The 18,624-nt window shown below is 62.1% G+C and overlaps 3 protein-coding genes across 3 annotated transcripts; 2 read left to right on the top strand and 1 right to left on the bottom strand.

The window, feature by feature from the left end:
- Positions 1-2,323: 2,323 nt before the first annotated feature.
- Positions 2,324-4,744, top strand: PLICBS_000622 (pH-response regulator protein palH/rim21; the record flags this gene model as incomplete). Its single annotated transcript, XM_018318352.2, has 1 exon — positions 2,324-4,744. The coding sequence occupies one exon, from the start codon at positions 2,324-2,326 to the stop codon at positions 4,742-4,744; it is 2,421 nt and encodes an 806-aa protein (XP_018183877.2).
- Positions 4,745-6,936: 2,192 nt separating this feature from the next.
- PLICBS_000621 (uncharacterized protein) lies at positions 6,937-8,337 on the top strand (the record flags this gene model as incomplete). The annotated part of the gene is made up of 1 exon (XM_018318353.1): positions 6,937-8,337. One exon carries the CDS (start codon positions 6,937-6,939, stop codon positions 8,335-8,337), a length of 1,401 nt encoding a protein of 466 aa, XP_018183878.1.
- Positions 8,338-10,495: 2,158 nt separating this feature from the next.
- Positions 10,496-13,783, bottom strand: PLICBS_000620 (uncharacterized protein; the record flags this gene model as incomplete). Its single annotated transcript, XM_018318354.1, has 3 exons — positions 10,496-10,946; positions 11,009-13,224; positions 13,352-13,783. 3 exons carry the CDS (start codon positions 13,781-13,783, stop codon positions 10,496-10,498), a joined length of 3,099 nt encoding a protein of 1,032 aa, XP_018183879.1.
- Between the last annotated feature and the right edge of the window lie 4,841 nt (positions 13,784-18,624).

Raw genomic sequence — 18,624 nt, 5'->3', positions numbered from 1 at the left:
GAACTCGACAGGGCATGCCAAGATGGGGAAGGCCACGCAGCATAAGCTTTGCCAAGGACCGCGCGGCTTGGCGAGGGGGCGGCAGCGGCGGGGGAGGGTGGCGCAGGGTGATGATGTGCGTCGTCGTCTTGCGATAGGCAAAATTGATGATTGATTACGGGTGCTGCTGCTGCAGTGGGTTGAGGGCGAGTGGGCTGCAAAGAGTATGGCTCGCTCTCGCGCCACGCAGGGTGCGTGGCGGGCCGTTACAGGACCCTTGGAAGATGGTTAGGGTGGACGTTGTCTGCGACTGGGGGGGCGAAGGAGCCTGTGAACACCCCGGCGGAAGGTTTGACTGTACCATCATGCCGGAACGTTCGAGCGTATGGCGGCGGGCTTTGTCTCCGATGGCATGCCTTCGGGGTCGTCCGTCCACGTGGCGGCGTAGGCTGGGCTGGACTGGGCTGGGGAAGGGGAAGGGCATGGAGCATGGAGCATGACGGGAGGGGTCCAAGGCGCGGCGCGGTGCCGCGATAGGGGATAATTGCGAAAGCATCATGCGGGTTCGAGGTGGTCTCTTCCGATGAGTGGGCGGGTGCCGTACGCTGCTCGCTGCACATACTGAATGCAGTCCCCAACGCGGTCCCTGTAGCAAACAAGGTTGCTAACGACCAGGGAGATGCATGAAAACTTGCGCTTGACGGTGCGGCCGGACTGAACAGCAAGTGTCGACAAAAGCTCACTTCCAGAGTTACGAGGCAGAGACCGCTCTGCGAGGGGAGACAGCGACTGGCGAGACTCGAGAAGGCTTCCACGAGCCGGGCCCGGCATGACCCTCCGAGAAGCAAAAGACGTTGGAGTATCCGGTGTGGCCACGGATTATTATTGTACGGAGTATATAATCCGCGAGGTAAGGTCCTCGCCACGCACGCGGCATCACATGAGCAGACGTCGTGCAACGCGATCGCAACAGGGCCCAGGCGAGTCATGAGGGCCGTTGGTGGGCAGCGCAAAATGGAAGGGTGCACAGGCGACGCATGAACTGCATCTCTGCATCAGCGAATCGCCCGACCGCCGCCCGGGGCGATCCGCGCGTCGACGCGGGTGGGTTGGTGACATGGAGCGCGTCTTGCGCACTGTCCGGCGGGCGAGAGCTGCGGCGGGCGGCGGCGACGGGCAGGCCCCATGGGATCGGCGCTGTCGAAGCGACTTGACGGCATCACCTGCATGACGCGGGGATTGCTTCAAAGAAAAATTGCTTGAATTCAACTTATTACAGACACCTCAGAAAAGACACCTTCAACGCCCGTCTTCACTGTCGCCGACAGCCCAGTGCCAGCGCCCTGCACACGGTGCGAGCAACCCCCCAACACAGCCCGCCATGGGAAGCACCTGCACCAATGCACCACCACCTGCCCTTGGCACCTCGCTCACCTCACTGCAGGTGCTCGGTGTCTTCGCCCCCCGGGGCAGGCCAGCCAACAGGCCACTTCCCGCCCACACCCCCCTAAAAACCCAGCCTAAAGCAACCACCTACCTCAGAGGGCGACGTTAACCTTGCGCAGCCCGAACCCGAATGGATGGCCGTTCCGCCGTCCAGCAGCCACCGCCATCAAAAAAGCCACCACCGGCCGTTTTCCCACCCGTCCGTCCCCCCCCAAAAGCCCCCCCTCTGCCTCTTCATCTCCCAGCGTTGTGGAATCAAACGTCCGCGATCCACCACCACCGTTGCCCTTCCTCGACGACGAAACACGACGGCCACGACGACTTCTCACCATCTAACGGCGCCCGAATCGTGAGCCCGCATTCAATCTCCGACACGGCACGACGACGCGCTGCGCGATTCCAGTGACAGTTCTGCGACGGCGTGTTTCCCTAGCGGGCGAGACCTCTCGGCGCCCAGACCGTTCCCCAAACGGGGGCGCTCGCTTCTCCCCACACGCTTTCTGTCGTGAGGCACTCGCCACGTCGCGACGAGCGCAGTCGGCAGCCCCCGACCAGCCAGCGACGACACACGACGGATTGTTGACGCCCGCGTCAATCGATCGCATATTCCCTCCCGATCCCCATCCCGTCTGCGAAATCGATAACGTGGCGCCGCGACTTGCACGAGCACGGCCGTTGCGATCCCCAGAACCTCGTCTTGACCCACGGCGACGAATCCACGCCGCGACGAACGACGTCCCATCGAACCGCGCCTAGGACATCCCCCATGGCCGACAATCCATAGTCCCGCGCGACCTCTTCTAAATCCTTGTGCGACCAGGCACCACCCGTTGCCCGTCTCGCAGGCCAGGCCCCATCCTCGAGGAGGCGGCCCACTGGGCCCCCGACTCACCCAGCCATGTCCTCCGTCACGCTGGCTACGACGGCCCTGACGGCCGCGGCGACGTTATGCACGACGACGCTCATGCCGGCGAGCGGCTACATCACCATGGACAATGGCCCGGCCTCCATCACCCTAGCCAAGGCCATCGTCTACCAGGTGCCGTGCCCGACGGCCAAGCCCCTCAACGGCGTTGCCCTCATTTCGCCTGAGGGCTCCGGCGACTCGAGTCTCAAGTTCCACGACCCTCACCCGGACCCCCGCGTGTCTGACTTTCGGGACCCCTTCTACGCCTCGACGTTTCCCATATGCTACGCCCTCGCCGCCACCACCGTCACCGCGTACATGCTTCTCATCATGCTCTTTGTTACGCCTCGTTCTTTCCTGGACGGGGGCGTCGTTTACCTCGGCCGCCGGCGCGGCTTCACGCACACTTCGGCTGGCGCCGAAAACATTGGCGGCCGTCCGTGGCTGCAAAAGGTCGCGACCTTGACCGTCGCAGTATCGCTCACGATAGCCACGCACGACACCTTCAAGATTGCCCAGCGGCAGTATCAATGGGGCGCCCAGAACGCCACGGTGATGCAGCAGGGCGTCATGGGCAGCACCGAAATCAGAGTCATCCGCCTCATCTCCAACACATTCTTGTGGCTCGCCCAGGCGCAGACCTTGATCCGCCTGTTCCCGCGTCACCGCGAAAAGGTCATCATCAAGTGGGCGGCCTTTGCGCTCATCACCCTGGACCTTATTTTCAGCGCCCTCACCAGCTTCAAGGACAACGACAACAGCATCAACCCCATGGCGGGCAGCTTCGATCATCCGATACCTGCGTTGAGCTACCTCTTCCAGCTGCTTCTCGGCGTGCTGTACGCCGCATGGGTCATATACTACTCACTGATGAAGAAACGATATGCATTTTACCACCCTCTGATGAAGAACATGCCGCTGCTGGCCATCATATCATTATCCTCGATCCTTATCCCCGTCGTCTTTTTCATCGTCGACATCTCGAAACCCGCATTGGCGTCATGGGGCGACTACGTCCGCTGGGTTGGCGCCGCCGCAGCTAGTGTCATTGTGTGGGAATGGGTGGAACGGATAGAAGCCCTGGAGCGGGAGGAGAAGAAGGATGGCATCCTCGGCAGGGAAGTATTTGACGGAGAGGAGACGCTCGAGGTGAACGCGTCCGAATTTCCGTGGCTTCGACACCGAAAGAATCACAAGGACGACCGGGGCGGCGGCGGCGGCGGCAACGGCGATGCGAGTCGGAACGGGGGCGCTCAAGGTGGCAACGCCACTTCTCGCGACCACGGCATCCTGCGTGGCAGTGGCTGGCCTGGAGTGTCGGTCGCGACGTCGAGGCAGCGGAGCCAGGCGCGCGAGCCGCGCAGATCAGCCGATCAGCCGACGCAGCAACGGACGTCTGGTGGCATCCTGCGCCCACCCCTGTGGCCGAGCCGCCCTGCGCCAGCGGTAACGCCCGTGAGCAGGACCGATACGCCGAGCGCCGCGAGCACCGTGTACGCGGTCCGGTACCAGGGCACGTCGGAGGCCACCAACAGGACACCAGACCTACCGACCAGGACGCCAGATCCGTTCCCGCCGCACCTGAGCACAGCGGATCTCTCGCGGCAGAGCAGCATCCCCCAGAATCATGGGGGCGGCGAAGATGCGAACGTTGCCATGGCGGGCCACGCCACGGCGACACAGAACGGACACGCCGTGTCGCCGGCTCCGCCACCTCCTCCGCCGCCGCCAGCTCCGGCGAGCAGGTCAGCGGACCTGGAGGCGAACAGCCCAGCGCCGTCACGATCAGGGCGCCGGCGGGCGCAGACGTTAACATCGCACGGCGACGACGAGTCGCAACCCGAGACGGTCAGACAGGTGCAGGACTCCTTCATCCGGGCACGCGACGAGCCCGGGCGATGGGACTTCAAGTCGAGGCTGGAGATGTTTGCAGCAAACCAAGCGGACAAGATGCGCGAAAGACTACGGCCGTCAACGGAGACGGTGGACCTGCCGACGCAGTACATACCGGCGCCTCCGCGGCGTGGCGCAGCGCTGCAGCAGATGCTCGAGGAAGGGGAGCTGAGCAGCTCGAGCCTGTCCAACTCGGGAACCGGACAGGGCCACAGCAACGGAAGCTCGGGGAGGCGTGGCGGCGGCTCCGACGAAATGGCACAACTCGGGCGGCAGGACAGCTCGACCATGTCCGGGTCGCACGGCCAGACTTCAGGGGCAAATCCGCCGCTGTGGCCAGGCGTGCGGCGGCGGGTCTTGACGTTTGAGGAGGACGATGATTACTACTCGTACGATGATGAGGACGAGGACTCGCTTGCCGAGACGGCGTCGATGGAGTCGGAGCGGCGCGACTCGGACGATGAGTCGGGCGGGCACGCGCGCGCGGCCGGGGCGGAGCCGGGTACGCGGAGAGGATGACGGGGGATCGGGGTCGGTTCGGGAGGAGGCAGCATGTATAGCCATTTTGGCTGATTGATTGCATTTAAGAGCGCGGCGTTTGGGCTTGTACGCCCGGGACACGGAAGCATGGGATAGCCTGGTCGACTACGATGCGACATGGTACATTTTGTACGTGCGTACATGCACTTTGAGGCGCCATAGATGATACGACTGCAAGTATAGGAAGCAGATGCGGTGTGCAGTCATTTTCACCAGAGACTGTGAACGTGGGTCGATGAAGACGGTCAATAGCACGAGACGGGATGATTTGCAGAGGCTGGCGTCGGCACGGCGCGGGGCGCGGGCGGGCGATGCGGCCATGTGTGACACTCTGACGTGACGGGGGGCCGTCGGGCGCAATCCACCTCCCATGACACAATGAGAGGGGCATTGTTGTTGTGATTTCTGTAGTGTGTGTTGTTGGGCGCGAGAGCTTATACGGCGTGACGGACGGACGGACGGACGGGAAGTGCCAGACACGCGCGGTGGGATGCGAGTGCCGAGCCCGCGATGGGGGATGTGATGGGACGGGATGGGCTGGGATGGGATGGCGGGAGCCGCGTGCGCGCAGCCAGGGGCGGGCACGTGAGTGAGGGGCGGGTGATGAGGCAGTTGGCGGACGTCCAGACTGGCCGCTGGTGATTGCAGAGCATACGTACGTACTACAACAAATGCATCTTCTGAAGGGAGCACTTGGTTACAAGTCACTGTGGTGTTGTCAGTGCCAATGCTGCTGCACACGACACGACGGCCCCTGGGAAAAGGAGAATTGCAATGTCATCCATCCATCCATCCATCCATCCATCCATGGCTGGGTTAAAACACGCCCGACAGCCACTAAGACCGCCTGGCGGGGCCCAATTACCTTTGGCCGGCATGTTAGTGCACTGGAGCACCCGCCCAGGAAATGGGTGGGCGCTAAACCAGACGTCCTCCACCACAACTCCGTCTCCGTCCCCCGTCCACCGTCCCCGGTGCCGAACCTGCAAGTCGGGGCGGGCGGCCTGCTAAACTTTTTTTTTTCTTGCTGCTGCGCCCTGTAATTTCCCGACTCGCTGTACCCTTGCCTCTTCCGTCATCGCTTTTCCTGCCCGTCCCGCCCCTGCACCTTCCCGCTCTCGCTGCTCGTTGACGACACCGAGACCGAGAGAGAAGGAGCGAGAGAGAGTTCCGCCTACCACGGACAGGAAAAGAGCAAGAGTGAAAGAGAGGAGGGTAGACGGAAAGGGCTACACGCTACGTACCACTGACCGACTGACTGAACTGCACGTCGTCGACACTCCATCTCCAATCCCGCCGGCCTTTCTTTGCTCCCTCTTTCCCACACCCATCACCCTCGTGCTGACGGAACGCTCACCACCCATTCGTTCCGTCCATTCTTACATACTCTCTCTTGCGCGCTGTGCCGTACCGTGCTGCAGTGTACCGTACAGTACCGTACTGTTCGCCGTGCTGCATTGGCTCAGACGCACGCACGCCCTCGCTCACACGCACGCGCGCACGCGACTTGACTCGACCCGACACTGCCGGCGGGTCAACTACTGGCAGTCGGCACGGAGAGATTGGCGAAAAAACCAGGGGTCCAGCTGGTCGCAGGACCGTCCCCATACGTACATTATTACATCTGCCCCATCCATCGCCGCCCGTCGTCCATCATTTTTCTGCTACCCGCCGTCCGCGCGCCCTCGACTCTCACCTGCACAGCCCGCTGCTGCTCTTGACGTCGACGACGCCCGATCACGTCTGCACGCGACCCGATCAACCGTGCATTGGCGCTTCGAGGCGTCCAACGCAACACCCCGCCGTCGTCGTCCCGAACCCGCCGCCGGGTCAAGCCCCCCCCTTGGCTGCCTCCGACCGACCCTACGATCCTGTTATCCTCCCCCACCGCAGCCAGCCCGGCCCAGCCCAGCCCAGCCCGGTCCAGCCCAGCCCAGCTCAGCCAGGCGCATACCCAACTGCGGCTGTGAGACACGGGACCTGCGAAATCGTGAACCTCCCACGACCCGCACCGAACCCCCCGGGCTACACTGCAGTGCAAGCGGGCAGTCTGGCAAGATTCGCTGCTGCCAGGGCACTCACTTGACGTCGCACACGCTTCGCCCGCACTCGCATCCCACGCACCTCACGCGCGACGACGCCGTCCACGGGCAAGACCCCCCGCCGCAACAATGTCTGAGCCGTTTCCCCTCCTAAACACCTCGGTCGACCAGCTACACCTCGCCGACGCGGATACGACGCGCCGGCGACGCAAGAGCAGCGGCCTCGGCGGCGACATCCGCGCCGGCGACACGGGCGCCCCAGCACTCGCCTCTAGCAGCGCCAGCCTCGACGCCGGCGATGGCGATGGCTCCTCGCCGCCCGCCTCCCCCGTTTCGCCCTCGTCCGCAACCCATCTCGCGGCTGCCTTTGGCGCTACCGGCGCCAGCAATGGCAGCGCGTCCAAGCGTCTCTCCAAGCGCCGCCGCGCTCGCGGGCTCGTCTCGCGCATCCGCCAGACCATGGTGAAGCACACCTTTGTCCTCCCCGCCTGCATCCTCCTCGTCTTCCTCACCGGCTACGCCATCAACCCGACCGAGGCCAACCCGCTCCACCGCTGGATCTTCCTCTCGTACCGCCTGCCCCAGGATGACCCGTCCAAGCCTGTTCAGTACGGCAAGGGCCCCTGGGACATCGCCTTTGTCGCCTTCTACACCGTCGTCCTCTCCTTCACCCGCGAGTTCATCATGCAGGAGCTGCTGCGCCCTCTGGCGCGCAAGACGGGACTTGGCCGCTCAAAGCAGGCCCGCTTCATGGAGCAGCTATACACGGCCATCTACTTCGCCTTCCTCGGTCCCGCCGGCATGTACGTCATGAGCCGCACCCCTGTCTGGTATTTCAACACGCGCGGCATGTACGAGGACTTTCCGCACCGCACCCACGAGGCCTGTGTCAAGTTCTACTACTTGTTCCAGGCCGCCTACTGGGCCCAGCAGGCAATTGTTCTCATACTTGGCATGGAGAAGCCCCGCAAGGACTTCAAGGAGCTCGTCGGCCACCACATTGTCAGTCTTGCCCTCATCGGCCTCAGCTATCGCTTCCACTTCACCTACATGGGCATCGCCGTCTACACCACCCACGACATCAGCGACTTCTTCCTCGCCACCTCCAAGATCCTCAACTACATCGACCATCCCATCGTCGGCCCCTACTTCTTCCTCTTCATGTGCGTCTGGGTCTACCTCCGCCACGTCATCAACCTCAAGATCATCTGGTCGCTCTTCACCGAGTTCCGCACCGTCGGCCCTTTTGAGCTCAACTGGGAAACGCAGCAGTACAAGTGCTGGCTCAGCCAGTACATCACCACCGCCCTGCTCGCCTCGCTCCAGGCCCTGAACCTCTTCTGGCTCTTCTACATTGTCCGCATTGCCTACCGCTTCCTGCGCGACAAGACGGCCGACGACGACCGCTCTGACGACGAGGACGAGGATGAAGCCTCCCAGGAGAAGCCCAAGCTGCAGCAGGACAAGAAGCGCGATGTGCCGACTCTCGAGATTAACGGCAAGGCAGTCGCTAACGGCAGGTCCAAGTAGACGCTTGTCGATGAATCTGGACCGACTTTGCGAAGTGAGTGGGGAGCGTCGTCCGGCGCAAGCCCGGGCTTGATGAGCCTCGCACGTGAGCGAGTCATGGCCAGTCCGAAGGAGGAAGAAAGGGGGGTCCATGACATTAATGAGCGATTGGAAACACACACACCAGGACTAGGAGCCAACTCGGCATGCATCTCTTCCCGGCTTTCCGGTCGGCGACAGACGCCCCGAATTTGGCCCGTCCTCCAAAGCATGAGAACCGGCGTTGCTTTTGCGAAAGAATAATAACGAATCATGGACACACACTCGCTATTTTTGCGACTTTTATCCGCCACCCGGCATCCCCGATCCTCGACGGGCGACGGGGTCATGGGGGTAGCATTTGGGACGACACACCGGGCCAGCAGCGCTTCGCTCTTCGGACGTCATTTCGACGACTAAAGGGCCTAGCGAAAGGGGAGGACGGTTTGGCACCCTGGCCGGAGGAGACGCAGAGAGCGTCAGTGGAGCTTCTCTTCGCGAGATGCTCTTCCTCCCGCTCGTCTGTGGGGTTCTCCATCTGTGCATCGATGAGAGGGTGGCCAGCCTCGTTATATATGGGCGGTGTCTTTGTAAGCTTCGCGTGTACGATACTTGTCGTCGGCACGGATCATAGTGTCGCACTACATAACAGGTTTTAATATTGACCCATTACTTCTTTGTTTGACGTTGCCCACCAGCCTCGCGTGCGCTTGGCCCTGTGTCCATTACGGGGCCTTGGGGTCTCATGTGTCGCCTCTGGTCCGTGGTGAGCGGGCACACGCTCCATGACGGTGAGCATGAATGCACCGAGTCACACAACTGCTACATTATGCACGCCGATACTGAAAGAAGGGGGGGAACAAGATTCAGTCAAAGTCTCAGCCCGGATGCGCCCGGAGCCGCGCCGTCAGATTATACGTAAAAGCAAGCTCGAGTCTACCTCCTCTGGAGTCCATCATCTATACGTGCGGTGGCCTAAAAGCCTCCTGCAACAACAAATCAGCCGCCCCAACCAGGCCCGTTTGTGATGTGGTGGTGGTGGTGGTGCATGCCGTCCCTCCCTCCCTCCCTCCCTCCCTCCTCTCTCGCCCTCTCTCCCGGCCTCTCTCCCGGCCTTATCCCCTTGCGCCTCCCTCTTGCAATTGGAAGAACCCGCGGGGAAACGCAAGAGGTGAAAGGGAAGGGGGGAAAGCCAACCCGAATCAGAAAACAAAAGCCAGCAGCAGACCATGAGTGGGAGACTGAACCAAAAACAGCAAAAAGTAGACGAAGAAGAGAGGGGGGAAAGCAAGAAAAGCCAGAAATCACATGCTACCCGCTTGAACGCCGCTGTCGTGCCCTCGTGCTAATCGCTTGCCTTGCCGTGCCGTGCCGTGCCCGCCTGCCTGCCCAACACGCCCGCCAGAGCCTCCCAGTAGATCAAGGCGAGCCATGTGTCCTGTCCGTTGCGTGTGCGAATTGTTTTATTCCCACCAGCCCACCAGACCATGAAGAAGGAACGAGAAGAAAACCAAGCCAAACCTCCCCAACAAGAACAAAGATCAAGCAATGCCTCCCATCGTCGGCGTCATTATAGACTGCGCATCTTGCGATAACTGTCTGCTCCGCGCGGACAGCCACGCTCAGGCTCCTGAAGATACCGACAAAATCAAACATTACTGGGCCCTTCATTGCGTTGGCCCATTCGAAAAATATTAAGCGAGCGGCTTTACGGGCCGGTCCTGCGTTTGCTGAGTTGCCGATGGAGAATCCGTTCTGCGACCCCTCGTCAACAACTGCGGGAAGGAACCCAATGCGTAACAGAAGGCTTCGAAATAACCACATTGCAGATGCCTGGGTCGCGTCGTCCTAGGCATCGGCGTCATGTTCCAAACGAGAGTATTAGGGTAGGTAGAAATCCACAAGCAGATGTACGGAGTCGCTTGTTGAAAGATGGGTTTAGAAATCAACAACACCAAACGCCTTCAATGCCTCTTAATGCCGAAACCGTTCCCTAGGTGTGTCGTAGAACCGATCGTGCGCTTTTTCCGAAACTTTGGAACTGGAAATGTGGCTGCGAATAGCAGCCTGTGCTCAACGCGGCGCTGTCGTCAGATATCGTAGCGAGTTTGACGAAGCCAGGACGCTCGCTTCAGGCGCCCTAACTTCGAGGTTCGGGGCGTCGGCCATTGTACGTCGACGCACCGTCGGAGCCATGCTCCGAGGAGTGGTCGTCTTCGTGTGTGGACTCGGCATCCGAAGACGACGCCGAAGTTCCAGACGATGAGGACGAGCTCTCTTCGTCGCCCTTGCTTTTGGACGTCTCGTTGTCTGACAGGGTGCCAGATGAGCCCAAAGTATGATAATCGTCGCCGTGCTCCTCGGCGGCGTTCTTCTTGGCCGCCATGTTGGCCCGCTTCAGTGCCTTGGCCGCCTTGACAGTCGCCTCGCGTGCCTTGTCCAGGGCCTTCTCGGCCCGGATCTGCTTCTCCCACATGGAGGCATACCTGCCCTGAGCTGCCAGAAGCTCCTCGTGGGTACCCTTCTCGACGACTGCTCCGGCGTGCAGGACAATGATCTGATCGGCATGTGTAATGGTAGATAACCGGTGCCTGCGACAGTCAGTGTTTAGGCTCGTCAACCACCTGGGTCAGACTTGGGTGGGGTAACTCACGCGATGACAAGCAACGTGCGCCCTTTGCCAATCTTCCACACGTTGTCCTGGATCTCTTGCTCGGTGTGTGTGTCAAGCGCCGAGGTCGCCTCATCAAGCATGATGATTCGAGGGTCCTTGAGGATGGTGCGAGCAATCGCGACACGCTGTTTCTCGCCGCCGCTGAGTCGCATGCCCCTCTCTCCAACCTGCGTCTCGTACTTGTCGGGGAACGACATTATGCGCTCATGTATGCTCGCCGCGATGCATGCCTGATACACCTCCTCGTCGGTGGCTGCCGGATTGGCGTACTTGAGGTTGTACATGAGCGACTCGTTGAAGAGAGTCGTGTCCTGCGGCACAACGCCGATATGCTGCCTCACAGAGTTGATCGTGAGGTCCTTCACGTTCTTGCCGTCTAGCTCAATGCTGCCCTCATCGCAATCGTAGTAGCGGAACATGTGGCGGAACAGCGTCGACTTGCCTCCGCCCGATTCGCCGACAAACGCCGTCGTGGTGCCCGGCGCGCAGTCGAAGCTGACATTGCGCAGGGCTGGCTTGCGCCGGTCGTAGGCGAAGCTGACATTGTTCCACCGGATGTGCCCTTGGAAGTTGGTCAGAGGCTCGGCGTGGGGGGTATCGACCACCGTGGGCTGAATCTTGAAAAGCTCGAGCAGGCGCTCGCCGGAGATCATGGCCTGCTGAACGGTGCGGTAAAATGTGCCGAAGAAGTTCAGGGGGCCCTGGAGCTGTGTCAGGTAAGACACGATCATGAACCAGTTGCCGGGCGTCCGCACGCCGACGGCGACTTGCCATCCGCAGACCATGGCGGCAATGATTCTGCCCAGGTTGAAGACCAAGGTCTGGCAAATGTTCATCATGACCATGCCCATCTGCACCTTGGCCTCGGCAGTCTGGAACACGCCGACCCTGTCCTGGTATCGCCTTGACTCGAATTCCTCGGCGTTGAAGTATTTGACCGTCTCGTAGCTCGAGATTGAGTCATTCTTGACGGCTTCCTCCTCGCGATCAGCATTGGTCATCAGTCGCCTCTGGTCCGCCCTCGTCGATGCCATCTTGATGGTCATGTAGAGATACCAACATGTATCCACCAGGTTGATCTCGGCGTAGAAGGCACCGTAGTAGTGATAGAAGACGTAGATGGACAGAAACAGGTCGAAGAGCATCGGGACGACCTGGAAAGTCACCTGCTCGAGGAACTGATTGATGGCGGACCCCTTGTTGAGGGCAGAGAGGACCTCGCCGGTGCGCTTCGACAAATGGAAGTCGAGACTGAGCGAGTGCACGTGGTTGAATGCAGCTGTCGTCAGCCCCCGATACGAGTACTGCGAGACCGGGATCCAAAGCAGCGATCTCAACGACCCAAGGAGCCCTGACTGGCCCTGCATGATCCAGAGCAAACCAAGCAGCACGAAGTCCCACAGCGGGAAGCTTTCCACGGTCAGTGGCTCTCCACGCTTCACGTCGTTTATGACAGCATCGAGCTTGTCAACGACACGGCCAATCTGTGTCGGTACAGTCATGTTGACCAATCTTTGCAGAATGACCAGCCCGAAGCAGACGAGGACGTGCAGCCGCAGGACCAACGAGTCCTTTGGCCACAGATAGGGGAAGAATAGCGAGTATCCCCTCATGTATTCCCACCACGTCCTGTGGGGAAGTTTTTCTGGGCGATAGAATCCGGCAGGCTCATCCTTGCCGGGTCTGCTCTTGCCGGCCGGCTTGTTCGCATTTGACATGGACCGGCTGCGTCGTCGGTCCATCCGGTCGTCGGCGACGCGCTCGGCACGTCCGTTCTGGGCGTGCCCATTTTGTGTCTCGTACGATGCGTGGGTGGAGCCGTTGAGCAGCAACGGTGTCGATTCCGTTGCTCGGCCTTCCTCGAGTGATTCGTCCCCTCGGCGAACCTTGAAGACCCACGCGGCACAATAGAGGGAGATGCACAGCAACAGGTGCAGGATGCGCACAAAGTACAGAATCAAATCGATCTTTGTCCAGTAGTCGATGCAGCTGGAATCTCCTTCGGAGTCGAGCCTCCGCGCAGATCGGGCGAAGTGGCAGTCGGCCGCGGCAATGAAAGTGGACGTCGATAAGACGATCTCCCCAACGAGGCCAAGAACCCAGACAATGAGGTGGACGACGTTTGGCCCCTTTCGCCAGTCGAACAGGGAGAAGAGAATGTAGAGGTAGAAGAAGGTGGCACCGGTTAGATGAACCTGCTCAAGCGCGTCAGTGATCCAGGCTTGCACGGCCATGGCCCCTCCAGCTCGAGCAGAAGAATTCGGCTGCCACGAGTGTCCAGCGCCACGGAGAAGTATGTTGGTGGATGGTCGGGTAACATACCACGGTCCATTCGCCAGCCCAGGGCAGCCCGTCTCTTGACCATTTATAAGGGTTCTCGTGGTAGAATGCGTGTATAAAGGTGGCGGCGCCGCTGGCGACGTAGGCGAGAAATACGACACCAGCGAGGTAGCGGAACACGTTCTTCGCCGCGCGGCCGAATCGGGGGCCTATCTTGCGTTCGCCGTTGTCGCGCTTCTTGCGTTTCGTTATCGGCAAGGGCTTCCCTCCAGGCCCCTTGACGAGGGGCTGCACGAGGTCCTCGTCCTTCTTGGCATTGTACACGCTGTACCAAGCAGCGCAGCCGATGAAGGCAGCGAGTAGCACCACAGCATAAAAGTACTGTGTCTCCCGCAGAACGAGGTCTACCGGACTCGAGCGGCCATTGTTGGAGCCTGGTCGTTGCGGCGGGGGTTTTTCGTCGTCGGCCGCCATGGCGGGACTAGAAGAAGCGAGAAACAGCGTCAGCACCCACACACCTCTCTTCAATCTGGCTATTGGAAACGGTAGTGGCAGGTGGCCTTGGTCGTGGGAGCGCGTCGTGGGGTGCAAGATGGTCGGTGGAGGGCGAGAGCGGACTGGGCCTGGCGAGGGAGCCGCGGACCAGAAGACGCCCACAGCAGCCACGGGAAGGAACGAAATCGCTGCCGGCGAGGGCTGTGAATGTGCTTTCGCCCAACCCTGCGGCTAGACGGCGAGACTGATACGGAGTTGCGTGCCGCCGTGATGTGGGACAAGAGACACGCAAGGCACCGTCGGCCACCGCCACGACGACCACGCAGCAGGGGTATCGCAGCGGACAAAGCGATGACACGACGTACAGAGGGTCGAGCTGAGCGGATCACCTGGAGTGAACCATTGCCCTGCCCGTGGCAATTGGCGGCGTGCGAGTGCGGCGCTGTACTCTGCTCTGCTCTGCTTTGCCTTGCTGGTAGCGAACGACGAGGAGGGGGAGAGCGGCCGGCGAGACACAAGGCGGGATGTGCCTGCGGGAGAGGGCTTCGTCGGCAGAGACGAGGCGCAAGTGCGCAAGGCAGGCAGGCAGTTGTCGAGGCAGAAGAGAGGGATCAAAAGAAGGAGGAGGCGGAAGCGGAGGCGGAAGCGGGAGACGGGGGAGGAAATGCGAGCGACGGACGGACGGACGGACGGTTGGAGTTGGAGTTCTGGATCACTGTTGTCGTCGTCGTCGATTCGGGCGTCGTACTTGGCGTTAAAAGCCGGGCCCTCTTTTGCTCATGTCGGGTCACTGCCACTGCCACTTGGGCGCCCACACCACGGCGCACGCCTCCACTCCCACTCACACCCCTCCCCTGCTGCTCCTGCTGCTGCTGTTGCTGGTGGTGCTGGGCTTGTGGTGGTGGTGGTGGTGCCTCTGCTGCTGCTGCTGGTGCCGCCGCCGCTGCGCTGGGCTGCTCCCTGCACCCTGCGCGCGCGCTGGGTGTGCGAGTGGGAGTGGGGTGGAGCACCAGCACCCTAAAGAGGGCCAAGAGGGCCCTGGACCCCCCCGGCTCGGCCTCTGAGGTGCGGTGGATGGGTGGCTGCTTGGTCCCCAGCTGCCTCTGCCCCAGGGCCGCCGCCTTCAATGCCCGGGTGCGTGCGCTGTGGTTGGGGGCTCGACGTCGCTAGCGCAGCACCCACGATCCAGTAATCGGGTGTCAGTCGCCTGGTGGAGGGGCGCCGACGGCAGGGTGGAGGGCCCGCCGCGCAGAGGGCCCTGGATGCCTGGGCTTGCCTGGCCCGCTGGGTTGCCAACTCCAGCGCAGCCAGTGGGCAGCACCGCTCTCTAGCGCAGGTGGGAGGATGGGCTAGCCGCCTGGTGGGGCAGCTGACTCGACCTGAGTGGCGAACGCCCCTCGGCAGCGACAGTTGAGGGCGCGAGTCCCTGGCCGCGAGGCAGGCGACTTTATGACCTTAACCTCGAGGGCGGCAGCCTTCCTCACCTGAGGTCGTCCCGTCCGATGCAGATGCTTGGTCGATATTGTAGCTCGTCCCTGGGCTTGGTGGTCCCCGTCTGCATCTGCCACGCAGGATCGCAAAGCTTGTCTCTTCTGCACGCCCGTCTGTACTGTTCGTAGCACTTCGTGTGGCTGCCCGGCTGCCGGGCTCGAGTTGAAGACGACGGCGAGGCTCTCTGTTTGGCTCCTCGGGCGGATAACGGCAGCGGCGAGCGACGCGTACGAGCACTGTAGGTACGAGGTACCGTACGTACTCCGTACGGTGCGCGCGCAATGCTTGCTCCGTTCACTCCGTTGTGCCTGACGCTCCTCTCCACGCCGGCGAGGGCCCAGAGGCGAGATCCGCAGGCGGGCAGCTGCTCGTATGTCCGCCAGGCGTTGGTTGGGACCGTTAGTTGGCCGGCGGCGGGCTTGGGCGTCTGGACCTTTGGACCATTGACCCGGCAGAGGCCGCCCAACAGACAGGCAAACTGCAATGCAATTGTGTGACCCGACCTGCGGCGCTGCGAAGACACGCAGGGCACGCGCGGAGCTCAACGCGCAGGACGGTGCTCTCACGAGGATGGCTGCTGAAGCGGCTCACGGTCCCGCGACGGAATGCGATGTCGCCGAGGCTACCCACTGCCCGCCAACCCGCCAGCCGCGGAGCTGTCGCCAGGACGAGGACCGGGAAGTGGAGGGGTTGCTTTAGTCGCCGTCGTCCGTCCGGCTGCTGTTGCTGCTGCTGCCACTGCTGCTGGTGGGGAACGGAGCCAGAGACCGAACCAGGCTGCTTTTGGGCCTGCGGGAGGCGAACCTGACGTCGTCCTGCCCCGTGACGGCCCAGGCGAAGTCGCACCACGACCCTCCCAAACGGGACGTGTGCGTGCGCGTGCGCCGGTGCGGGCGAGGCAATCAAGAGCTGATCCCGTGCCGTACCAGTTCGTGACCCCGGGCCCGAGGTGTGTGCACGCTGAGACACCCAGACACCTGCTGGCTCCGGCGATGGTGGGCGAGTTGGTCGCCGGGCCTGCTTCTTCCGACAGGTTTTAGGCTCAATTTTCTCCCTCCTCTGGCGGAGGCTGTGACAGCCCGCCGGTCTCATCTCGAGCACGGATGGGAGGGCATGGGCGCGACTTACATGCAGCGGCGGTCCGAGTTCAGGCCAGCCCAGCGCAGAGGCAGCCTGCGGGCCCCGTCGAAGTCGCGGGCGCCGCAATCAATGGGCCTCTATGCAGGGGTGAATCTCCGTCCTTTGCGACTATCCCGAGCGCGTCAAGTGCCCGCAGAGAGGAGCCTTGATCGAATGGCAGTCGGGCAACCGCCGGCGAAACGACAGTCGGCGGCGGCAGCGGCGTCAACCAGCAAGATTCAAATGATGGCGACGAGCAGATAGGAAGGCATTGATGTCCAAGCCAGCTGTTCCCCCTCAGGGGGAGGCATCTACACGCGTATATATACACAGGCGTGTGTATTTTCGTATACGAAGCATACACCCAGCCAGTCTATGTCGCTCCTGGAGCGGGTCGACGAGGGCCTTGTGCTCTCGCCCACCCAAGGCAGCCGTATGCACATGATAAGTGAGGCCGGCCATGGTCGTCGCGGCCACACTGGAAGCAGCAGCCGTTGCCATCTCGCTTTGAGAGCCGCATCCCGGCTGCCGGCAGGAGGCGCGACATGTGCATGGCTGCACTGTATGATGACGGAGCCGTCGACACGATGCTTCCTGTTCGTCTTCTGTCCGCCGGGTAGTTCGGGCACCGACTGCAAATCGGCGAGCACAGGTGTCGAAGCATTGTGCCGTGCGTGGCCATGGAGCACACGATAGCAACGGCAGCCCGACCTGGGTACCTTAATCTATGTCCATCGTCGGGCGTCTCTCTCTCCCTCTCCCTCTCCCTCTCGCCGTCGCTCGCTGGGCTCGAGAAACGTCGGACAGGCGTCCGGCTGGCTGCGGCCACGACCCAGCAGATTGGGCCGACCCTGCACCTCGTCGCCCAAGGGCCACTTGGCAGGCCGGCATCCATGGTTGCTTGGCCGCTTGCCATTGGGATATCCGGGATCCGGGGCCACCGTGCTGCATCGTCCTGCAAGCCAGCAGCCCTTCCCTGTCGTCTCCGATGGCCGCCTGGTCCTTGTCGTGTGAATGCAGCGCCGCGTCTGTCGCTGTCGTGTCCGCATGGCTGCATGGAAGGCCACCCACCCCTTGCCCCCATCCGCACCAGGCCAGGTGTGCCCATATGCACCGGGGGGCGCCTGCGGCAGAGGGCGTGGGACCATGCGGCGGACGGAGGACAATCGTGGCCACCATATTGCCGCATGTCGGCGGCTTGCTTGGATGCACCCCCAACAACATCGAAGTTCTGGAACGAAGCATGGTCCAGGCTGGCCTCGTCGACACTGCCTCGTGCGTTTGCGACAAGCTGGTGGCCCAGGACCCGGCGATGCCATGGACCGTGCTGGCGCGGCCGAGGGCAAATGCACCCGGGCGACAGGCATCAACTGAGAGGCCCGCCAGGGTGGTCTCGCTGTTGCTGCCGGCACAGTGCCTCAGGCGTGCCGCGCTGTTGCAGAGAGAGTGCAGACCACGGTGAGAGGTGGTCCAATCTGTGTCACGCCAGGCTGCATGCACGTTTCTTCCCCGGAAAACGCCACGGTGCCACGGCGAGAGAAGAGACAACAAGCGGCCACCCCGGCCCGTCCTCCAAGATCCAACCATTCACAGCCGACGCCGACCACCAAGTCGCATGTCCCGCCCTCGCTTCCGCCGTGCCGCTGCCGCCGCCGCCGCCGCCGCCGCCGCCGCCGTCGCCGTCCCCGGCTTGCCTGGCATCGGACCGCCGCACAGCAGGCTGGCAAGGCGAGACGCGAGGAGCCTCGCTGACGTAGCAGCATCTTGTTGGAGAGATGCAGTCGATCTGGGCCAGAAGGAAGCAAGTGAGACGCAACGCGGAGGTTCTCGGGCTCACCCCCGTCCGCCAAAATGAACAACGTCAACCTTCTGCCATTCGGTGGGCACCATGCCTAACATCACCAACCTGAACCTGACCTGTATCCCTGCCCAGGAACGCGCTCGGTACTTGGTTGCTGGCGACTCCAGGCGGTCGCACTTCACGAAAGTGATGGCAGGTGCGGTGCGCGATCGACCGAAATCCGTAGTCCCTCATTTCGGATCTCATATCCCGGCGCCGGCGGAATCACCGAAACCCCAGAACGCAAAGGGAAACCGGGACTGTGCCGTCACGCCAGGCTGCCCGTTTGGGCAGTCGAGAAGTGGCGGCGCCTGCTTCAGCATGCCGCGGCTTCCTTGTACGTAAGGCTACAGTTGGGTGTCCGGAGCCC

The sequence above is a fragment of the Purpureocillium lilacinum genome (assembly GCF_023168085.1).
Source record: "Purpureocillium lilacinum CBS 284.36 DNA, scaffold_1, whole genome shotgun sequence".
Classification (NCBI taxonomy): Eukaryota; Fungi; Ascomycota; class Sordariomycetes; order Hypocreales; family Ophiocordycipitaceae; genus Purpureocillium; species Purpureocillium lilacinum.
This window is presented reverse-complemented; position numbering and strand designations above follow the sequence as displayed.